This window comes from Channa argus, chromosome 14 (genome assembly GCF_033026475.1).
Source record: "Channa argus isolate prfri chromosome 14, Channa argus male v1.0, whole genome shotgun sequence".
Classification (NCBI taxonomy): Eukaryota; Metazoa; Chordata; class Actinopteri; order Anabantiformes; family Channidae; genus Channa; species Channa argus.
Window position 1 is genome coordinate 13,176,545 of NC_090210.1, and position 20,942 is coordinate 13,197,486.

At 38.5% G+C, this 20,942-nt stretch overlaps 1 protein-coding gene across 6 annotated transcripts in view; it reads right to left on the reverse strand.

The window, feature by feature from the left end:
* Window positions 1–20,942, reverse strand: part of astn1 (astrotactin 1) — a 391,153-nt gene that overhangs the window by 246,995 nt on the left and 123,216 nt on the right. For all 6 annotated transcript variants that reach the window (XM_067474376.1, XM_067474375.1, XM_067474374.1 and 3 more), the window contains 3 exons: window positions 13,957–14,041; window positions 7,467–7,541; window positions 2,525–2,662 (listed from right to left, as the gene is read on the reverse strand). In XM_067474376.1, coding sequence (XP_067330477.1) covers window positions 2,525–2,662; window positions 7,467–7,541; window positions 13,957–14,041 — 298 coding nt within the window. The remainder of the gene's footprint in view (window positions 1–2,524; window positions 2,663–7,466; window positions 7,542–13,956; window positions 14,042–20,942) is intronic.

Below are 20,942 nucleotides of genomic sequence, written 5' to 3' on the forward strand. Positions count from 1 at the left end.
CATGATTTGGATGGAAGGAGAATTCTTAGAACCACCAGAAATTGCAAGTTAATATCACATACAGGTCAGGAGCAGGCAGAAGTAATTGGCTAGTACCAGAGTATGATTGTGGTCAGGTGGAGCACAATGACGCACAATGACACACAAACTGAACACAATGTGATTTTAATCATTAACATGTTTTAAACTATGCATGACAAGTTTGCTTGACATGGAAATATGTCGCAAATGCCGTTTCTCCTCCAACATAGGTCTGAAAGTCTCCCGGCAAAAACAACCCTGTCATGTCATCATAACTTTATACTGTATATCTTTATCCTCAACACCCCCAGGCAAATCCACCCAGTTTTTGATCATACCTCTTGAGGCAGTTTAAAGGAAGATCAATAATGAGCCCCATTATCAGAGTGGTTCCTTTCACACCTATGTTGACGCAGGGTTATGACACCATAAATATGCCTCAAAGAGGCAGTGTAAAAGTAGCTTTTATAAAACAATTACAACAACAGTCATTGGAAACATAATAAGAATTGGTTTATGACTTATGTTAATGCAATGTTGAGATTAGAAATGTATGTATTTGGCAAGTTGCAGTTTAGATGTATATAAATGGAATTTCTTGGAGACCTAGGAAGGTTGAAATCTATCAAAATAGGTCAGTAAGTACTCCAGACAGTAATCTAAAATTGGTTAGAGAAAACATTTTAAAAGGAAAAGGAAAAAAGGAAAGTTTTAAAAGGAAACTTTGCTTCCTGTTTGTGTCTTGTTGTTACCACATCAACCAGTCTGGCTTTACAAAGAAACTCTAAATAGGCAGCAAAAGTCAGGCAAAGCTCTAATCATGTGGTTCTCTTTTTTGCTGTCCCTTTTGGAAGCAGAAAACAAAGTCATGACCCCTCACCCCCCTTCAAACAAATATATGTTTCACAATTAAAATTGCTGGAGAAACGTGCAGCACAATTAGCCGAATCCATCATACAGTGAATTCACTGAAAATGCTTTTTCATGATGCAAACTAAATTATGTCAGTTCTTAGACAGGAAAAAACAACACACTTCATTATCAGTGAATCCAAGTGCAAAATAGGCTGATGACATGTTTGCTGCATGATCATCACTTTAAAAAATTAGTTTTTACACCTGTCAAAAATATGTCAGTAGGAATTTACATGTCATTATGCTTGACAGCTTTGCTACCATGAAGGCACTCTTGTTTGTTTATTGTTCTGAAAGGCAACTCAATTAATTTTATTTCCAGTCTACGCTTTTCACATCCTACATGCTCCCCATGCACTCACGGTTGCACTATACATCAGAACAGTTAAGAAGGGAACACAATAAATACAATACAGCTGTGTCTCCTGAAACATCATCAGCCCATTTCAGCAAAGGTAAAAAAAATAAAATAAAATTTAAAAAAAGCCTCTGGTCTACATCAAATGTCTCAACTATTATGGCCTGCAGGGGCCAAATTGTGAAACATTTTCCAAATCAGGTCCACACAACTCCGGTCTTAACTCATCCATCCAGCCCAACATCTCTTCATATTATATGACTGTATGTCTAACGCTAAATAAAGAAGCTAGATGTTAATACACATTTTTAGGTTGATTAGGTCATTTACATTTTAAAACACTGCAAACAATGTTGTCTATATTTCCTATTTTGTAAAATATTGTTGCGTTTTCTCTTTTGTTGTTGGTTTTCCTGATGTGTCTTTTTTTGGTAACAATTTTTTGTTAAATGTGTTTTGTGAAATGTTTTAGTTTTTTTAATTTTGTTGTTGTGTGTTCTAAGATTTTCTGACATGTCAATGACTACATTTCCAAGCCCTTAAGAAACTGGGGTACTCAGGGAACAGCGTTTACATGCACTTAAGGGATCCACAACCGGAACTGTCCGAAGATAAAAAACATCTGGGGGGGAAAGTAATTTATTTAGACTGTGTTTTGCTGTTTTGCACGTAAAGGCTACAGTACTAAAATAACTAAACAATTCAGTTGTCTTACTAATGTCAGCCGAGACCAGTTTAAAGCTGCATCATGGTTTTGGCTCAGCTAGGGTTCTCTCAGTCACCGCACACAGAGCTGAAAGTCATTGGAGGAGTCGTGAACCATTTAACAGTAGAAATGCTCTTTATGGCTTTGAATCGCAAAGTAATTCAGTCTTCACTCTTTTTTTATTCCAGTTTTTCTGCCTCGTTTTAATTGATTTTGTGTTAGATTTTCATTACCCTCTGAATCATGACTGCTAAGACCTCTGAAGCAACCTCACAGGGCTGTTTAAGACTCATTGCAACAATAGTAAATAAAACACAAACAGTAATTAGATGAGAATATAAAATAGTGGGGGGTGGGGGGGATATTTACAGACAATAAAACACAGAGGGGTAGAAATTTGCTACAATATGTTTCAGTTAGGTGGATTATCAAGCATTATCTTGCTTTGCAGCCTTATACTTTTCATCATGTCACCCAAAAACTCCTACTGGAAGGAAAGGGGTACCAGAAAATGTCCTTGCTCACCGTACGTCCACTGCATCCTCCATGACTGTCATATCTGTCTTGCACTTGGCTGAGGGGTTGATGGCAAGCTCGGCAGGGGGGATGACAAAACTTTTACTCAGCGGCAGCCACATTCCTTCTCCTAAGGTGTATGTGAACCTGCAGAGGACGAAAGGGGGCATGAGATAAATAAAGTTACAGGTTTAGGCTAAAGATGTTCTGAAATAAGGTCAAGTCAGTGAAATGCAAGTGGAATTGATAAGTACAGAATACCAAAGGGTACTGTCACCTCACAACATGAAGGTTGAAAGAAATGCAAGTAAGGTAAATAAATTTGGGCATGAAGGGTTTACATTCATAACTTTGTGACTTGTAAACAAGGTGAAGAAGGTTATTCCAAAATGAATTTCACCTCTAGTCCAAAAGGCTTCTTCAGTTCTTACTGGCTGGTCCGGACTCCCAGCTATTTAACCTCTGTGGAGACCTTAAGGCACGTAACAGCTTGATGGATTCTTGGATCCTTGTCCCAACCATGTGTGTATAACAGTCACACGTCAAAGCGTGAACGGCTGTTAAAATGTCTATGACAGGAGTTGCCTGATATGCCTGGTGTCATTTTCCAACATGTCTATTAAGTAGTTATTTAAACAGCCCATCTCCTCTGGCTAGAATTGTGTCTGTTTTGTTGTCTTTGAAGGAGTGTCCCTTCACACATAAATAAAGACACACGACCCAATGATTTAATATCTCCACAGAGGTTAAATACCCAGGACCCCCAACGAGTGCCCCCCCCAGCCCCTACTTGGTAATGCCCTGTACTTTAAAAGGCAAGCTGAGTTCATTGTACACTCTTTCAACACCTTAGGAGTCTCCAAGCTAAAGTAGAGTAACTTTCATTACATTGAGTTTTATACAACCACAATGTCACATCAGAATGGGACATTTTTTCAAAGACTGATATTTTGTTGCATCCGAACTTCCGACTAATGGCATCAGGTCAGTTGGTTGTTATTTATTTTACCTTTCAAGAACGTTATCCGTTTTCCATAGCTCTTTTTTGAGCAGAAGGACACTGTGTGCTAATAGACGCAATGCATTCGTAATGAGAAACTCTGGGAAGAAAAAAGGGCCAGCAAGACTTTCCCCTGAGACAAAACAGGGCTATAAATCTGTAAACAACAGATGTCTAGAACAAGGGCTTTAAAACAATTCTTTATTTGTGAGTCAATGAACATCATCAATCTTTAAACACACTGCAGATGAAAAGTAATGCTTCCAACTTTAAGTGAAACAGTCCACATTGATTAGCATCAAATGCATTATTAGTGCTGATGAATTATGCATGCATAGTTGTAGTACAAAGGAGGGAAACTTGTTGATTAAATGGTTAACAACCATTTTTATGCAGACTAAACACATTTCCCCATTCAGAATTATTCAATTTGCATCTAATAAAATGCTAACTTAACATAGAAAAAGGCCAGTGGATTGTGGGGCCTGCATTCATTACCGAGAGATTAAGGCACGATAGAATTGGAAGACTCAATATACATCCACTCAATTACCCCCCCTTGTTTCAAAGTCAGGTTTTCTGCAGATCAGTGGGCTGTTTCTCTTCAAATTTTTGTAAAACAATAGGTTCTAGCAAGTTGTTATGAAGTGGCAAGTCTAGTAATACGCTGTGTGTTATTTCCGAAAAGTGTTTCCACCTCTCCCGTAAGTCATTCCACTGTCTCTTCTGGGACTGAGCACAGACGGAGAACTGAAAATCCCTGTGATGCAATATGACGTATATAGGTGAACACAGGACAAATTAGCAGCTACTTAATGAGCACTTCTTTATAATGGACACTTGGGGACTTGCACAGAATGCTGCTATATGACTTATCTGGTTCACCCACAGAGAAACTGAAGGTGGAAAACACTAGGAGATCCCATGAGGAAACAGTTGTTGAGTGGAAAACATGTTTGCCGAACTCAGAGGAGCTCCTGGTGTTTAATACGTTGCGGATGGCAAACACTGTGTGCTTGAATGCTGACTCTCAGCTATTATCTCCTCTGACACAGGAGAATTTTGGGCGCATCCTCGAGTTTGCTGTGTTTCATTTTGCTGTCTACACACCACTGTGATTGTAATTGGCTCATTTCCTTCCATTTAATGGTAATATCTGCTTAAGCAAACAAGATAATGACTGCAGGGCACTCCCAGCACTAGGTGACGTTCAAGGTCTTTGGAGTGTGGAGCCAAGAGTTGTTTGGTGAGGTTCAAAGCTACAGACAGAAACGTTTAAATTAGGATGGATGGCTGGGAGAAAGCAGTCTGTGGACAAACAGATTTTAAACTGCACGGCTGGACAGAATGAGAACTAAGACGCTCCTTGCAGAAAGCATCCTACCAGGGAGCTATCAAAGCCCTTCCTGAAGATAGTTGTGTGATGCCAGCTTCCTCTGTCAGTTGGCAATGTAAAGGCAATGCTTACAGTCACAAGAGTGGAGCACATGAACTGTATGACTTTTCTTTTTACTGTGAGCAGTAGCACAAACTGTGTTTTGTTGCTTTTGCTGCTGGGAGTCAGAGACTAATAATGAAAGCAGTAAGACATCCTGTGACAGATTTGATATTTTCCAAGCCAGGAAACAAATTATTTTGGGAGGTAAAAATTGTAAGTATTGTTAGGTAGCTCTATCACAGAAAAGTTTTCTCCTGTAGGTTTCTGTGTGAAGTGGTCCCCGGGGTTTTTATTTATCAAAGTGTACAATTAATCTGCTACAAGAAAATGTGGTGAGAAAACAATAGGTAAACCGAGTCTAAAATAGTTAAATACTGTCGAATACCTTAAATACTGATATAACAGGTGAATAATGACTGTGTGGTTACAGAAACAGAAGGTGAGAGAATAAAATATGTTTGTTTATGAAGACAGATTTTAGGAGACTCAGTGGAATCAGTTACAGTAGTTTCTGTATTTGTGTTTTTCCCAACCTTAAAGGACAGAGGGGGTTTAACAGCAGTGTGTCTGTGTCCCTGTTTTCAGAGACACACTTTGACCAGTGGAAACTGTCTCTCAGATGTTAATGACAGCACACATTTACCCTCATGATGTGCGATTTGTTTCCCTGAAAAACAGCAGTTACAGTCTTTGACTCATCAAACCAAAGCAAGTATACAGTTACTCTGCAAAATAACTGATAACTGTAATTTAACCTTGATGACTTTCCTGTGTACTTTCAGAATAGTCTGCGAGCAGGAGCTGTGTTAACAAACATATGAGGTGGGAGAGGTCTTTACTCTCAGCTGATTCCAATTAACACCATGCTTAATGTTGCTTCAAGCAGAAACTCAGTAAATCTTCTTCTTGTCCAAATTTTAAATGGATTTTTACTTAACTCTCTCAGGTGTATAGTCCAGAGTTTGCGACACAACAACAGAGCAACAGTAGAACAAGCTCAATGCCTGCAGAGGGTTTTATTCATATTTAAATGAAATCATTCACACCTCTCAGGTGTGAGACCATCTCCATACTTACCAGCACCTATGTAGAGAAGTTTGTTTCTGGGAATTTGCCTTGAAACAAAGCAGAAACACTGACACACTGAGCTCGACTTTATAGACTGAGATTGGATAAACTAAAACTTAGTGCATGTTCAGGGACAAGGATGACACAATGTCTGTTGGCTGAAAAGATGAACTGCAGGTTTTCTGAATTAAACGCACTGCATTCCTGATGGAAGACCACCAGTAGGGTACCCTGGACATACCGCACACATTAACCATGACACTTTCAAAGGCTACATCTACTTCACAACAAAAAGCATCTTGAAGCACTTTAATTAGTAAGTGCAACACTATGCAGTCGGTCACTTTAAATTGTCTTTTTTACAAAGTAATATGATTGACAATGACGATGAAACATCGTCAAATTTGATAATTAGCTGGCAAACATAGTGGTGCAGCAGCAAAAAATGCAGGTATGTTGGAACCTAATCAGACAAAAGACCCTTTCAGACAGGGGATACACGTTATTGGTGCCTTCATCCATGTGTTAAAGCAGCATTTAAATTATCTGAAAGCTTCTGATTGATTCAAATTTACCAGCCCCATTGAATTATCAATGTGCATTTTACCATTTGCTTTATTGGAGCTGGTCCTCCACACCTCTGATCGTTTTCAAACTGTGTTAGGTTTGCAGCTTGCTGGATACACTGATGGTTAAATTAGAAACTGGCATTTTTACCTCACCTCTTCTCTCAGTAAGGTGCAAGTCTTAGACCATAATCTTTACATGGCAATGTAGCACATTTAAAATGCTACTGTTACTGTCTTTTCAGTATTTGGTACTGAGCAGAGTGGTTGTGGGGGTTTTGAAGCTTATTTAGTGAAAGTAGTTGCCTACTGCAGTTACAGAGAAAACAAATCAGTAAGGTCATGGTTGGAGAATAGACAGTAAGAAAAAGAAACAAACACAGCTATGTACACAAATGTGTGGCAAATGTATTATTATAAAGCTTTTAAACATTGCAAAATCCATGTTATAATACAGTAGAGGACAAAGGGAATGTTGTTTTCACACTTTCACAAGTTATTTTCAAATCATGTCATCTAAATATAATCTGATCATATAATCAAAATTTTCTGTAAAATTACCTTAAAACCTTTAATATCTGAACTTACATCTGACCTGAAAATGAAGTGGCCCTCCGTTTTTTTGTCTTCCAATTTGCAAATCTAATGTCTAACTCCTTTATGCAGCAAAACGCTTGCTGAGTTTGGTCTGCGGAAGGTGTTTTGCAACCAGAGTTTAGGATCCGCTCATGATCATAAAAGAGGAAGAGACAATCAAAGCTTGTGTAGCAGAATTATAAGATAGAAGATATTTGACTACACAATCTTTCGTGCATCAAGCATTGTGTGGCAGCATGGAACGTGTTGTCAGATGAATCGGTTTTGTGAAGTTTCTCTTACCTGAAAATGCGATCAGAAGGTTGTTCTCCCATCACAAGATCAAAACCGCGCTGGAAGATGGTGTAAGGCCAGGGACTGGCATAAAAAAAGAACAGATCAGAGGAAGAGACAAAAAAAGACGAGAGAGAATAAAACTGTGTGTAAAAATCAAAGTCAGAGGAGCGTTGAATTTTTCAGTATACCCATCCTCCTAATCTAACCCCCAAAAAATCATAAGCCATGTTTCAATGTCTACCTTTGTGTCCTTTCCACCTTACATGGCCCCAGAAATCACACACTACATTAATTTGTGCCCTGTCTGTAAACATGCTGATTGAAAATCGTGTTCTCCAACAGCTAAAATGCAATGTGACTTTAGCTCATTTTCTACGCAAGGTGCAGAAGAGAAGAAGATGGGATGAGACAGAATGGTAGAAAGAGACATAGAGGAGAAGGCAGAAATGAGAGCAAAAGGTGGTTGATGGAGAAAGAGAGACAAAGAGCCAGAGAAAAGAGAAGGGGACAGTGAGGGGATGAGACAGACGCCAAGAGGCAGAAGTGAGACAGGGGAATGATGGAGATAAATGGTGAGTGGCAGCTCAGGGACTAAACAGTCTGCAAAGTGTGAGTGTAAAGAGGAGAAGTGACAGGGGCCCCATGTCACTCTGAGCAAACTCCTGCACTACTGTAAGCAAAAAAAGAACATCGAGCAAGAGGGGAGCAGTGTCGCTGCCATGGGCTGTGGTCATTAAACATTTAAGTCACCCCAGGGCGCCTACTCTGTCCGAGAGCCAGCGACACAAGGAGAACAGCAGAGAAATGTGATGCAGAGGTGCACATTTGAGCAGGCTGAGGGAAAGAAATGTCAGATGGTTTAAAATAATATACACACACACACATTTTGAGCATGCACTAAGGCTGGCATTGGAAGAGAGTACGACTAAGGGGAAAATGAACAATGCAGCATCACACATGGGTGTGATGCATATGCACCACTGCAAGTGCGTAGGTGAAGGCTGCTGTGGTCAACAGTTGGTGGTGTGAACATAGTTATGAATACAGCAACATGCCAACAAAAGCAAGTAACTGCAAATGTTTTATTTATAAGGAAATGAACTCAACATCGCAAAGATGCACTAAGAATGCAGACAATATCTTTGGTCGAGAAACACATTAAGAGGTCTTCTTTGTTTACAAGGAACACCACAGGGCACCGTTTATTCTCATAAACCAAACACAATTTTCTAAATTAATTATTTCAAAGAGCTTTTGTTAGTTGGTATTAAACTTGCATACTAATGTTTCTTCATCAGGTCTTTTTTAATGGAATCGTTTGAATACATTAAAGGCTTGGACATCTTACTGATACATATTAGATGTAATTCATATAGTATTACTTTTCTTACATTCCATGGGTTGTCTTAATGTTAATAATAAACATAACAATGTAAAGATGGTTGGATTGTGCCACAGTTGGTTAAAAAAACAATTAAGGCAACAAGCAAGACTTTAGCACCCTTCTACCTATATTCAAAATAGGTGTTTTTTTCAAATTCTTAAAGTTAAATTCATATTGTTCCCATCTTCATTGGCACTTTGTTTCAATGTTTTTTCTTTCTGACCTAGATTTTTTTATCGTTTTGTAAATAATTTAATCTACAGTTTAAAACATGGTTAATGAACCTTTTTTGTCTTTATTCTTTGATTACAGTGCTATATAGTTTACATAGGGAGCATTTTAATGTATAAGTATACAGTGATGTGCACAGTACCAACTATTGTTCAGTAGTATTAATGCATTGCAGTATTGCACCGTGAAGCACTGGAATGTAGTTTACATGCATGTCTGTGCAGATCTTTGACCCCTGTCATCCAAAATAAATTCAGTTAAGCCTTGTGTTAAGTGAACATTTATAGCAAATTTGAAGAAATCACCTCAAACTATTCCAGAGATATCACATTCACACGAATGGGAAGCACAAAAGAGTCCACCAAAGCCCAATGAGCTTAACATCCAGTCAAGGTTGATGTTTTAAATTTAAAGCCTTAAGGCATTGCTGTCATTTTGCATTATTAAGACTCAAGACTGCTTTTATTGTCAATTCGCAATATGTACAGGACGTACTGAAGAACTGAAAAACCGTTTCTCTCTAACTGTAGTATAAAAATTCCGAGCATCAAGTTAGACAAATGAAAATAAATATGAAATAATAGATAACATTTTTAAAACCAATATAAAACAACCAGTTTAAGACCCATATAAATCAACCTATATACGACAGTGGCGGTAATTCAAATACAGTAGAAATGGATAACAGTCACCTACAGCAGCAAGTATCACAGAGTGCAGCCAGTGAGTGTAATGGGTCTTTATGTGCAAATGTCCTCTGTGTATAATGGGTGAATTACGGTCCATGGGCAGGGGGAATAGTGGGGAGGAAGTTGGCAGAGTTCAGCATTGTGAGAATGCTCTTGATAGTGCCCCGATAGAAAGATCACATGATGGGTGGTGGGCGTGTTGGCACCTTCTTGGCCACTGATGTGGTGTTATTGGTCCAGGAGAGGTCCACTGAGATGTGGACCCCTAGAAAGTTGTAGCTGCTCACCTTCTCCACAGCAGCACAGTTGATGGTCGGTGGAAGATGCTGTGGCCGATCTCTTTGGTCTTACCTACATTGTGGAAGAGATTGTTGTCCTTCCACCACTGGACCAGTTGGTTCACCTCATTCATGAAGTTGGCTTCATCGTTGTTAGTGATGAGGCCAAACAAAGTTGTATCATCTGCAAACTTGATGATGTGGTTGGTGCTGTAGGTCGGGTGAAGAGCAGTGGACTGATCACGCACCCCTGTGTTTAGTGTGATGGTCTTGAAGGTGTTGCCACCGAGCCGCACATTTTATTGCCTTCTATGATAGAAAGTCCAGCACCCAGTTACAGAGAGAGGTTTTGAAAGCCAGGTGATCTAGTTTTTGTATGTAACTGCTGGGAAATGATTGTATTGAATGCTGAATTAAAATCTAAGAACAGCGTTCACAGATAAGAGTTGTTTGAGTCCAGGTGGGTGAGGGCTGGATGGATAGCAATGGTAATGGCATCCTCTATCATGAAATGGAAAATGGGTCGTGGGAGGAAGGAAGGAAAGATGGACTTCATATTATGCATGACCAGCTGCTCGAAGCGCTCTGGAATGACAGAAGTCAGTGCTATGGGCCGATAATCATTGTAGAGTAGATGGGTGGCGGGGGCTTCTTTGGAATTGGTATGACACTTGGGGAAAACAGCTTGGCATAGGGACCTGGTTAAAATGTCAGTTAGAACATCCTTGAGCTCCTTACCATAGTCATTTTAAACACGACCAGGTATGTTGTCTAGTGCAGCTCCCTTGCGTGGGTTAATCCTGTTGAGGATCCTCTTCACGGTGGATGGAGCCACAAGCATGACCTGTTCATCCAGAGGAGCAGTAGAAAGTAGAATTCTTTGCCAGTGCATTGTTTTATGTTTTGAAGCAGCCGAAGAAGTCATTGAGGCTGTTCATTTGATGTCACTCTCACAGGTCTCTGTTGTTGGTTTATAGTCCATGAGAGATCTCTGGTACTGCTAAAGTATCTGGAAATTTTTTCTTGATGTATTGTTGTTTTGCTTTCCTTATTCTGCGTGACAGGTTGGCTCTGGCATTGACTAATCCTGCAGTGTCACCGCCTCTAAAGGCTGTGTCCTGAGCCCTCAGGAGCCTGTGAACCTCCCCTGTCAGCCAGGGCCTTTGGTTAGCATGAACTATGATGGTCCTGCTGTTAGTGACATCATCAATGCATTTCTCAATATATGCTGTAACAGCCAGTGTATTCTTCTATGTGTGTGTAGTGATTGTAAGTGGCTGCATGTATAGAAATGTAGTGCAGTAGCTTAAAACAGTCCTGCAGAGCATAGGAGTCTCACTCTGGCCACACACATGCCTGCTTTTGTGCTGGTCTGATGGTTCTTACTCTGGGTCTGTATGCTGGTCTAAAATGATGATGTAATCACAGAGACCCAAGTGATGTTTTGCCTTATTCCTTATGTCCAGAAGGTAGTAGCATCTATATTTTGTGGATGTTGTAGACGGTGTATTTTGCAAACATGGATGTAAGCACAAAACACATGAACACACTCCGGAACATACAATATTAGGCACTAAACTCAGACAGAGAGGGGTTGTTGCAGCCATTCGTGCTGCAATCTTGGTGTAATGAATAAATAATAAAAAAGTTGTATCTAAATTATATATTCCTACTCTACATTCTTATGTATAAATCACTTACGAACTGTTCATAGACAGTAATATATGCTACCTGTCATGGTTTATTCTTGTCAATTAAATACCGGAAAAATATCAAGAGACATCATCCCATTCATCGCAACTTAAAAACTCAATTTGGGTATAAAGCAATCTGCATGGACCAGGATGTTCTAATATACAAAGAGAAAAACATAGACTTTGTGGGACAGTAACCCCAGTGGTTGGCACAGTGGCAGCAGTGTTACCCAAATGTCAAGGACTTTTTAATAGGCAGTTGTGAACCCAATTAAGCGTTTATACGACTTTCTAAGACAGGGTCTGAAACAGCATTTTCCAAAGCCAAAAGATAGCAAGTCATCACTTGGAATCATTACTGTAATATAGAATAAGTGACCTTGCACCCCGAGAGATGAGCTGACAGGAAATCATGATCAAGCACCTCCAACTTTACTGAAGCACCACTGGCCTAAAGGTGATTTATTGCCTTTTAGTCATTCAGCATTTGACATCCTCCAGGCAACTTAAAAAAAAGATTATATTTCTAATCATATCAAAATGTATTTCCATTCAACAATAATGAACATTTCTGTTTTCTGTATAAGAAGCACACTTTGGCTGGGGACATTCTTGCTAATTACATGCCAATTTCTAATGTACCAAACTATCTAATTTTCTTTTAAATGTAGAATATGGTATTCTCAATTTGACCATTGTATCTCTGTCCTTTTTCCTTTATACATGATCCCTCTGGGTAAATATATAAACAACTATATGCACAGCTTTGTAAATTCTGTTTTACCACACAACCAAAAGTTTTGAATGGCTCATAAATTTGGAGCTTCAGTATATAACTTTTAAAATTATATTTTTATGCTCTAAAACTAAGACTAATATTATTGGGGAAAGGATCATGCTGTCACCAATAGCAGAGTCATTCATTACATTCCCCTGACAACATTGCAGAGATATTTGCTTCTTAAAGTTTTTGATAATAACTAATACACCTGGACAGCTTGCAAAGCATGATAGCATAGCAGAGTGTAGCAGAGCACAGAGCAAAGTAGGTTGATCTGGGTCTTATGCTAGGGCCAATTTAAATTGCCTAATATAGCTTTAAATAGTTGTCTGATCACTTATTTACATAATGAGCAGAAAAAAGAGGTTCCGCGTATGCAGAAAGAAACACTGAATCAATGTTCGCTGATCTTCCTGAACAAAATCAACCTGTAAACTAAATTTTACCAGCCATTTATAAAAGGTGAAAAAAAACAATGTTTGTATATTAAAAGATTTGCAATATTTTACAATTTCTATTATATTAGCCAGGACCTGCTTTTATTGCAGTCTGCTTAGATTACTGCAACTCTCAACTCGGCTTCATAAAAAGCTGTAAAGAAAGGTTGCGCCCAGTTACCACACTGCTGACTCTAAATGGTGAATATCCATCGTGTACCCCACCATACGCCCCAAAACACCTGGAATAGGTCCCAGCACCCTGCAGCTCTAAACAAGATAAGCAGTTTGGATAATACATGGATTGATCGATGACCCTAGACTTTAACCCTTGTCTATAGCTCCTTCCTATAGGGACTATGTTACAATTTATGTCACAAAACGCAGTTTCAAATTCTTCTCCACTGTCCTTCCTTTAGAAGTTCCTAAAATGTGGTACAGGAAATCTTGTTACAGTTACTTGGAACTGCAAACACCAATTGTATTCATAAAACAATTATAAAATGTTGATTAGGCTTTTGGTTAAGTTTAATGTAGTCATCGTTTTTATTTTAATTTTCTATTTTTTAAGCACATTTTCTGAAGCTAATAAATTGATAAGAGGCTGGATATAGATATGAAATGACATCATTGTATTTCTCTGTTTAAAGTAAAAAAAAACTTTTTCATTATTTTTGTAGATATGCATTTTGAGATGTGCTCTATAGCTAATCCAGAGATTCACTGAACAAAGCTGGCAGTACTAATCCCTGGGAGAAAATACAGTTACTAATTCGTTACTAAATTATATGTGTTACTTAAAAATCTGCTCCTGCAGTTTTCCCTGTTTGTAAATAATATTTGGCTTTGGCAACATCACTGTTCTTTTGGATGTATCAGTCCAAGCAATTAAATGGCCTTGTGCGATATGTGGGAGGACTCCTACAAATTATGTTTCCAACATTTCTGCTTGACCTGATAATGACAATAATAAACCCTCATGAGGTGATTATCATAACTTACCCCTGATTGGGCCCCCACTCACTGCGGATGCAGAGGTGCTTGTGGACTGGGTCCTTCATGTAGCCGTCTAGGCAAAGGCATTCTCCTGCAAAGAGAAAAAAACAGTGATTGAATCATATGTTCATTATAGTCAAGCCTCTTTTTAATTCCTTGGAGAATTTCGTTAACGCTCTTCCTTTTATTTTTTCCATAAGAGCTATTCCACAGATTATCCTCTTCAGACACTCTTAATCATCTCCTATTTTTAATGATGTAGCATTTTTTAAAGTTATTTAAGCTTCATATTTTTGCAAAAGCTCACAAAAACTTACAGCAAGAGTGCTTTTACAGTAATCGACTCTTTCAGCCTTTTCAGCTGCTCCAAACATGGCAACCAATAAAAGTAATGGTGTTTCCCACTGAGCATAATGCCAGTGCAAGTTTGACTGCTTTTAAGAAACTGACAACCTTATTTTGCATCATACTTTTTTCTGAACCAAAGGAACATTTTGGATGAAAATAACATTGGTACCACACCCAAAAAAGTCACCTACACTTAAAAAAAGGACAATACATAACTTTGAATTGCAATAGTACAATCAGCGTACAGTCTGGTTCAATAGAGAATGACATAATGTCTGAGTACTTGTGCTCACACCCACTTCGAGCTATGATTGGGGTGTAGTGCAGCGGTGGGTGAGGAGGGAGGCCTTGTAGCTCAAAACAACGTCATTATTGTCTTTTTAGAGAAACATGTCTTGCTGGATCATAGTTGTTTAGCACTGGCATGTTCAGAGTGAGCTAACATCGATACTGGTAGTGTGTAAGCTAAAAAAAAAAACAACAACAACAACTAGGATGAAGTCAAAATGTTGAGAAAAACATTTACATACTAACATTTTGACAATAAAGGTGAAGATTGAGATTTCTAGCTTCAGCATATATGCTTCCATAAAATGCCTTGTGTTGAGGATTTGGTGAAATTGTACTTCAGAATGAATTTTAGAAAGATTTCCCTTTTGCCACATTAACACCGGGTGGAAATAAGGACACTGACTAAGCGGTTAGAAACATCTGACACACAGGCATTACAGCGACACTACAGACACTCCACTGCTATTGGATTCTTACACGATGGGATTGGATTTCTATAGCCTGATTTCCAAATTTGCCTTAGTGGGCTTAAAGCTTTAAACAACAGCAGGAACAGGAAAAACTTTCACTTGAAACAAGTTTTGTCTAGAAAATGTAAACATTTTTTCAAAGTAAAACTTTTAACGTTATTCTCGAGATTTCCAGAGAGACACAAACCCTATACTAACAGATACAGTACCTATATTTCAGTTTTTGATTCATTATGTTTTGCATTTTGCGTAACAATGTGTAAGTAGTAGGACTGAACATGTTTTAACTTGTGTGCACAACTTTGACAGTAAACAAATTCATATTTTATTGGCATTTTAACTGTTGTGTCACTGTTGCTGATTTACTGCTGATTTAATGTTCAGGGCTACCTAGCATGACATTTGGTTCACTTGCCAGTTACAGCAGTTTCCAAAAATTACTTCCCAATCACGTGGCCCCTTTTCAATTTGTAGTCTCTCTAATTTATCTAACAAAAATAACTTTTTGGTTTGCAGTACTAACTATTTAGTTCCTAGGGCTTAACTGCACAGCTCCAAATGCCTTGATCTATTCAAGTTTATTAAAATTCCAGTTTTTCAGTCATCTGACTGGTCTCAATGACTGACTAACATCCTCTGCCTAAATGGAAAGTGACTGGATCAGTGGTTAGTCTAATGAATAGAGACTTGGGACTATTACTATTTACTATAGCAAAGCATGCGTGGGTGATTTCCCATAACTGAAAATTAGGACATAAGCCTCAGTTAATGTTTTTGGGCCTGTTGTTGTTAATGGGGTCACATAAAACACAGCTCATCTGTACTGTCTACAGGTCAGGCGGGTTGTTATCAGCTCCAAAGATCCCTAACCGACGAATTCAGGCCCCCCTGGCATTAATACAAAGACATGATCTGATATTTCTTTGTCTAATTCTAAACAATGCGAAACTCCAAAATGAAATGCACCAGTACGTCAACAAAAAGACCATCACAATACAGTGTTGTGGGGATTTACGTTGTCATCCTCCAGATAAGTGAAGCCTTTTAGCAAAAAACAGTGAAGCATTGGCTTTTTGTTCTGCTGTCAGCTCCCAGGAGACACGTCGGCATTGACTTTGCACAGTATGATTGATAGTGTCTCACCTTTGGTTTAGAGGGTTACTCGGAGGTAACATGTACAACGTACTCTGCTCATGCACGATGGGAAGCAAATGAAGGGCACAAGCCCTTTTATACACCACCGTTAATGGAAAAGGTCAACTGTCAGCACATGCCAGGCTAAAGGAAATCATATTCACTTTCAGCTCATGTTCAGCTCATGATGTTTTTTATGTTGATCCCGTAAGCTAATTCAAGAGTATGCTTATATGCTCTTTAGCTGAATCCACATAAGTTTGGTTCAAGTTAAGTACAATCCATTTACCTTATTTTAGCACAAAAAATAAATCTGAGAGCCTTACTTATCTAAAGTGCCTGTCCAAAAGTAAGCAGTGGGGAATGAAGCACGGAAAACTGTATTTATTTTGTAAAACTAAGTGTACAGTTTTTAACTTTTAATGAAAAGGTTTTACTAGAAATATGTGCCAGTGCTGATTAGGATAAAAACAGCACAAATCCTTTGTTCGTTTGAGTGAAGCTTGGCGTTCTAACAAATCAGAGATATCCATTCATGGTTTTTTATTGATTATTAAGTTTTGAGGCATTTTCATATATTCTCATTTCATATCGTAGACAGTGGCTCAGCTGCATATGAATATATAACAGTGTTAGTGGTTCAGCTTCTCAAGTGATGTTAAGTTTCATACCAGAGGGAGCTTAAATTACAGACTACAACCTTAGGTTTGCAGTTTCAACAACCTCTGATTGGGACTAAAATGAAAGCAAATTTTTAAAATAGGTATAAGGCTTAGATCAGTCAGAAAGTCCATATAGAAGTGTAACTGTAACCAAAAGATTTTACAGAATCATTCAGGTTAGAATGAAGCCAAATCAAAACAAATCATTGTGCTGCTACACAAGTTAGCTTGAAAAAAATGTACCTTATTATTTCATTCACCTTATCTTGACATATTTTTATTCTTTCCACGTGTCGTGCTCTTATGTAACTAAACTGAATCTTAGCATGAAATCAATTACAGTACTGGATTGACTTTATACGTTTGCTCATTTTTAGCAGTTTCATGTTATTCCAGTGTTAGGAAGTTAGTCTGTAAACTGTGAGGGATGTTTACAAGTTTGTCTACAAAAAATGATGCTTAGAGTGTTAGAGGTCAAATAGAAAGGAGACTTTAGAGACCTTAACCAAAGTACATACGTTTCCAAAACCTAACCACCCACAGGAGTCAAACTTAAGTTTCCACCACTTCTTTTACACTCAGTTTCCATTATAAATGCAGCACTTCATTGATTCCAAAGATGGGAACATAATCCATCCAGGGATTATGTTCCCATTACATAGTTTGTCTGCTGACAAGTTATTTTTTTAATGTAGAATTACCTGCAGTACATTTGAAGACCATGTTTGAATAATTAGATTCTGAAGAACATCAACAATAACTGGCATCAGATATCCAGCTTGGATGTAAATATTTATATATTTAAATATTTATAATATTTAATATGTGAAACATTTCTTCATGTAAGATCTACTCTCACCTGTGAAGAATTACTTTTACACCTTAAGAGGATGGGTTCACATTTGTCGTGTCGTAACACAAAAGATTGGTGCCCATTTGAACAGTGAAATAGGTCTTTTTTTGTTGCAATCATTCCTCCTGTTTATACAGTCCACTTAGAAATCCCAGTTTGTTCGATAGAAGAATAAAATCCAAAATCCACAGTCCTTGTTCTGTACATTCAAATGTTCATCTAAAGTTAAAATGGGGCTTAAGCAGTCAGAGTTTAGTGAATCAACTGGATGTCTTCCAAAGTTCCTTTTTTAGGATAAAGTTCCCTTTTTGAGCATCTTTTGACAGCGTTTCTAGAAACACTGAAATTTTGAGGGATATCCATTAAAGGTGACCAGTTTGGAAGGTTGCAGCCTTTCATAATGTTCAGATAAACATTTAATACAGATGGAGGAATGGATTTTGGAGCCATCCCTTTCAGATAAGGAGCATCCTTCGGAGAGATCTCTTAAAGGCCTGTATTAACAACGGGATGAATAAAATCAATGTTTCATGTCATAAGGCTGCTAACTGAAATCACTCTGACACATGCCAACTGTTTTCCACTCTGTTTTACCATCACCTGAATGATGTGCCATAGTCGCAGCTCAACCTTTTCAGATTCTATTCACTGGGCTGCTCTTCCAACACTTTCCCTTTGGCAGCACTCCCAACATGCAGATACTGTAAGCTCAGAACATAATTGCTACGTTGCTGCTTTGTGAAATGTGCAGTGAAAGAGCTGAAATTTTTGCCACCAGGAAGCCAATTTTCCATGATGAGTGACAGATGAAATCGTGTCCAGAAAGAACAAGGTAAAAAGCAATGCTTCAGCATCAGTGAGATGACAGGAAGTGTAACATTTCATTTGTTGTGTTGTTGCTCAACAATGCTAAACAGCTCATCTTGCTTTAATTACCGTTTCATTGCACTCTGAGGTTATGGCTCAGTTCGAACTTGTTTTACACGTACTCCTGTAGGTGTTTCATTCCCTAATTGCTCAATATACAGGCGCCGAGCCAGTTTTTAAGCTTCTCGCTGTATTTTCATCACATTCCACCCTGTTATTTGTCACCTTTAAAAAAAAACCCAAAGCAGAACTGTATTTAGGACGACTAGGCTCAGCAAAATTTACAGATTTTCTTTTAATAGCCCCATAATCTGTAGTGTGGGCAGCAATGAAAGCCGCACTGAAGGTATTTTGATTTTCTTCATGTTTACTGTTGTCGCTTGTGCACAAAAATATTCTGCTCATCAAGCAGATATCCACACGTCTCTCCATTATGCAGTCACATTAATCAAGCCTGTGTGTTATGATGAGGGAGCCTGTGTCTCCAGAGGCACAATGTGTCCGTTTATATTTCGAAAAGGTCTCCCCCACCTCCACACACGTGCACGCACGCACACACACACACAGTAGACAAACAGCAGGAAAGAAAGTGAGGAAAACAACATGAAAACCTCAGGACTCAAAGTGTCCAGGTTAGGGGATCTGCAGGAAGTGGAGATATCCACACACACACTTGCTCGTTAAAACATCCACCAGCTCCCCCGTCCCATGTCTTGCAGGAACAGCTCAGATATTGTTGCAGCTCATCTCAGTTTTCATCAGTATCTCCTCCAGCAGAAAAGAGGATTGGATTTAAGCTATCTATAGCACCCCTGCAATCTCCTTGCAGCCCCCCCCACACACACAGACACACACACTTTCACTCCTTCCTCTCATGTGCACACATAAGCACATCGATTTCATTATGAATGCATCATATGAAAAGTACAATACAGTTACCGACACTTTGCTGCAAGTGCTGCTGCTGATCCGTATATCATTTTAAGGAGTAGGCTAACTGTGGGTTTAGAAGTGTGGGTGATTTTCCAAAAACCGCTTCCAAAAAAGGCAGGCAAAAGACACAGTGGCCCCACTTTTTGATTCATTTAAAGGTCTCAGAACTCACTGTATCGCCCAGGGGAGAGTTAGGCAGCTGAATAATGGATGCAAAACAAGGAAGACACTTCCTCCACTTTAAGAGTGAGATTACTCACTGCACTCCTAATTTGAGTGATGCACTGCCAGAAAATTCCAAGGAAAACAGGGCAAAGCAGAAGGATTCATTCTTTCCTTTTTTGTCCCATGTTCACTGTGAATGTAATCAAATAATAATCAGATGCAAATGTGTTATTTGGATCCAGATTCGGGCCTGTGTCGTTATTAAGTAAAGGTTTGATGTTTATCGACACATTTTCTTCAGTATCACAATATTTAATGCTATTAATGTCAGGTGTGACATTCCCTTATGGAGATTTGCCAAAAATGTTTAAAAATGCAGAAACTGAGTATTTACTTGAGCTTTACACATTTACAAGAGGTTTTTGTCAGTGCAAGCTCCAATTGAGGAATCAGGCAACTAAATCCATTTACTCAAGAACATGTACATTCATTACTTTTATTTCTCTACAATTCAGCAAGAAAACATTGTGCTGTTCTACTCCACTCATAGTACCTATCTGACTAAGATGGTGAGCTACAAATCTTTTAGTCATTTTTGTCTGTATGTTTGCTCTCCTGGGTCAATTATTGATCTATTGTTTGTGTTCATTTTTCACCTTTTGTGATTTCAGGTTTATTTTTCGGTCTGTTTCACGGGCTTACACTTTCTTTAAAGTAAATTTGGAAGCATGAAAGATCAAAATACATTCACTGGCAGAGAGAGTCCTAAAGAGCTTGTTAAATGACAAAATGTCCTGCAAATCTGTTTTATGGATACACTGTTCCTTTAGAAATTGTATATGGTCCAGAGCCTAAATAAAGCATGGTGTACAGTGGCATGTGTAAAGGATGGGATGGTACAGGCACATACTGTACAATGGCCTTACTCAAAATTTGTGTGTACTCAATTAGTACTCAGTTTTTTCTTCATACTAATTATGGCTTCTACGTATGTTTTATGTTGTTTATTTGACCATATGTTCATACAGGTCTACTGTACTTACAACTAATGAAATGGAAATGTATGAAATAGATTTTCCATACATAGTGTACTTATGATTTGAGTTTTAACCCAGTATGCATCATGCATCAGTCATCCCATTACAGTCAAGGCACCGCTTTCAAAATCCCTGCTGCATTTAACATTAATGCCTAAGTATTCAGCTGACAGCCTTAGCGAACAATTTTAGATCAAGTGCAGATATATAACTCATAAGCAATTAGGAGTCA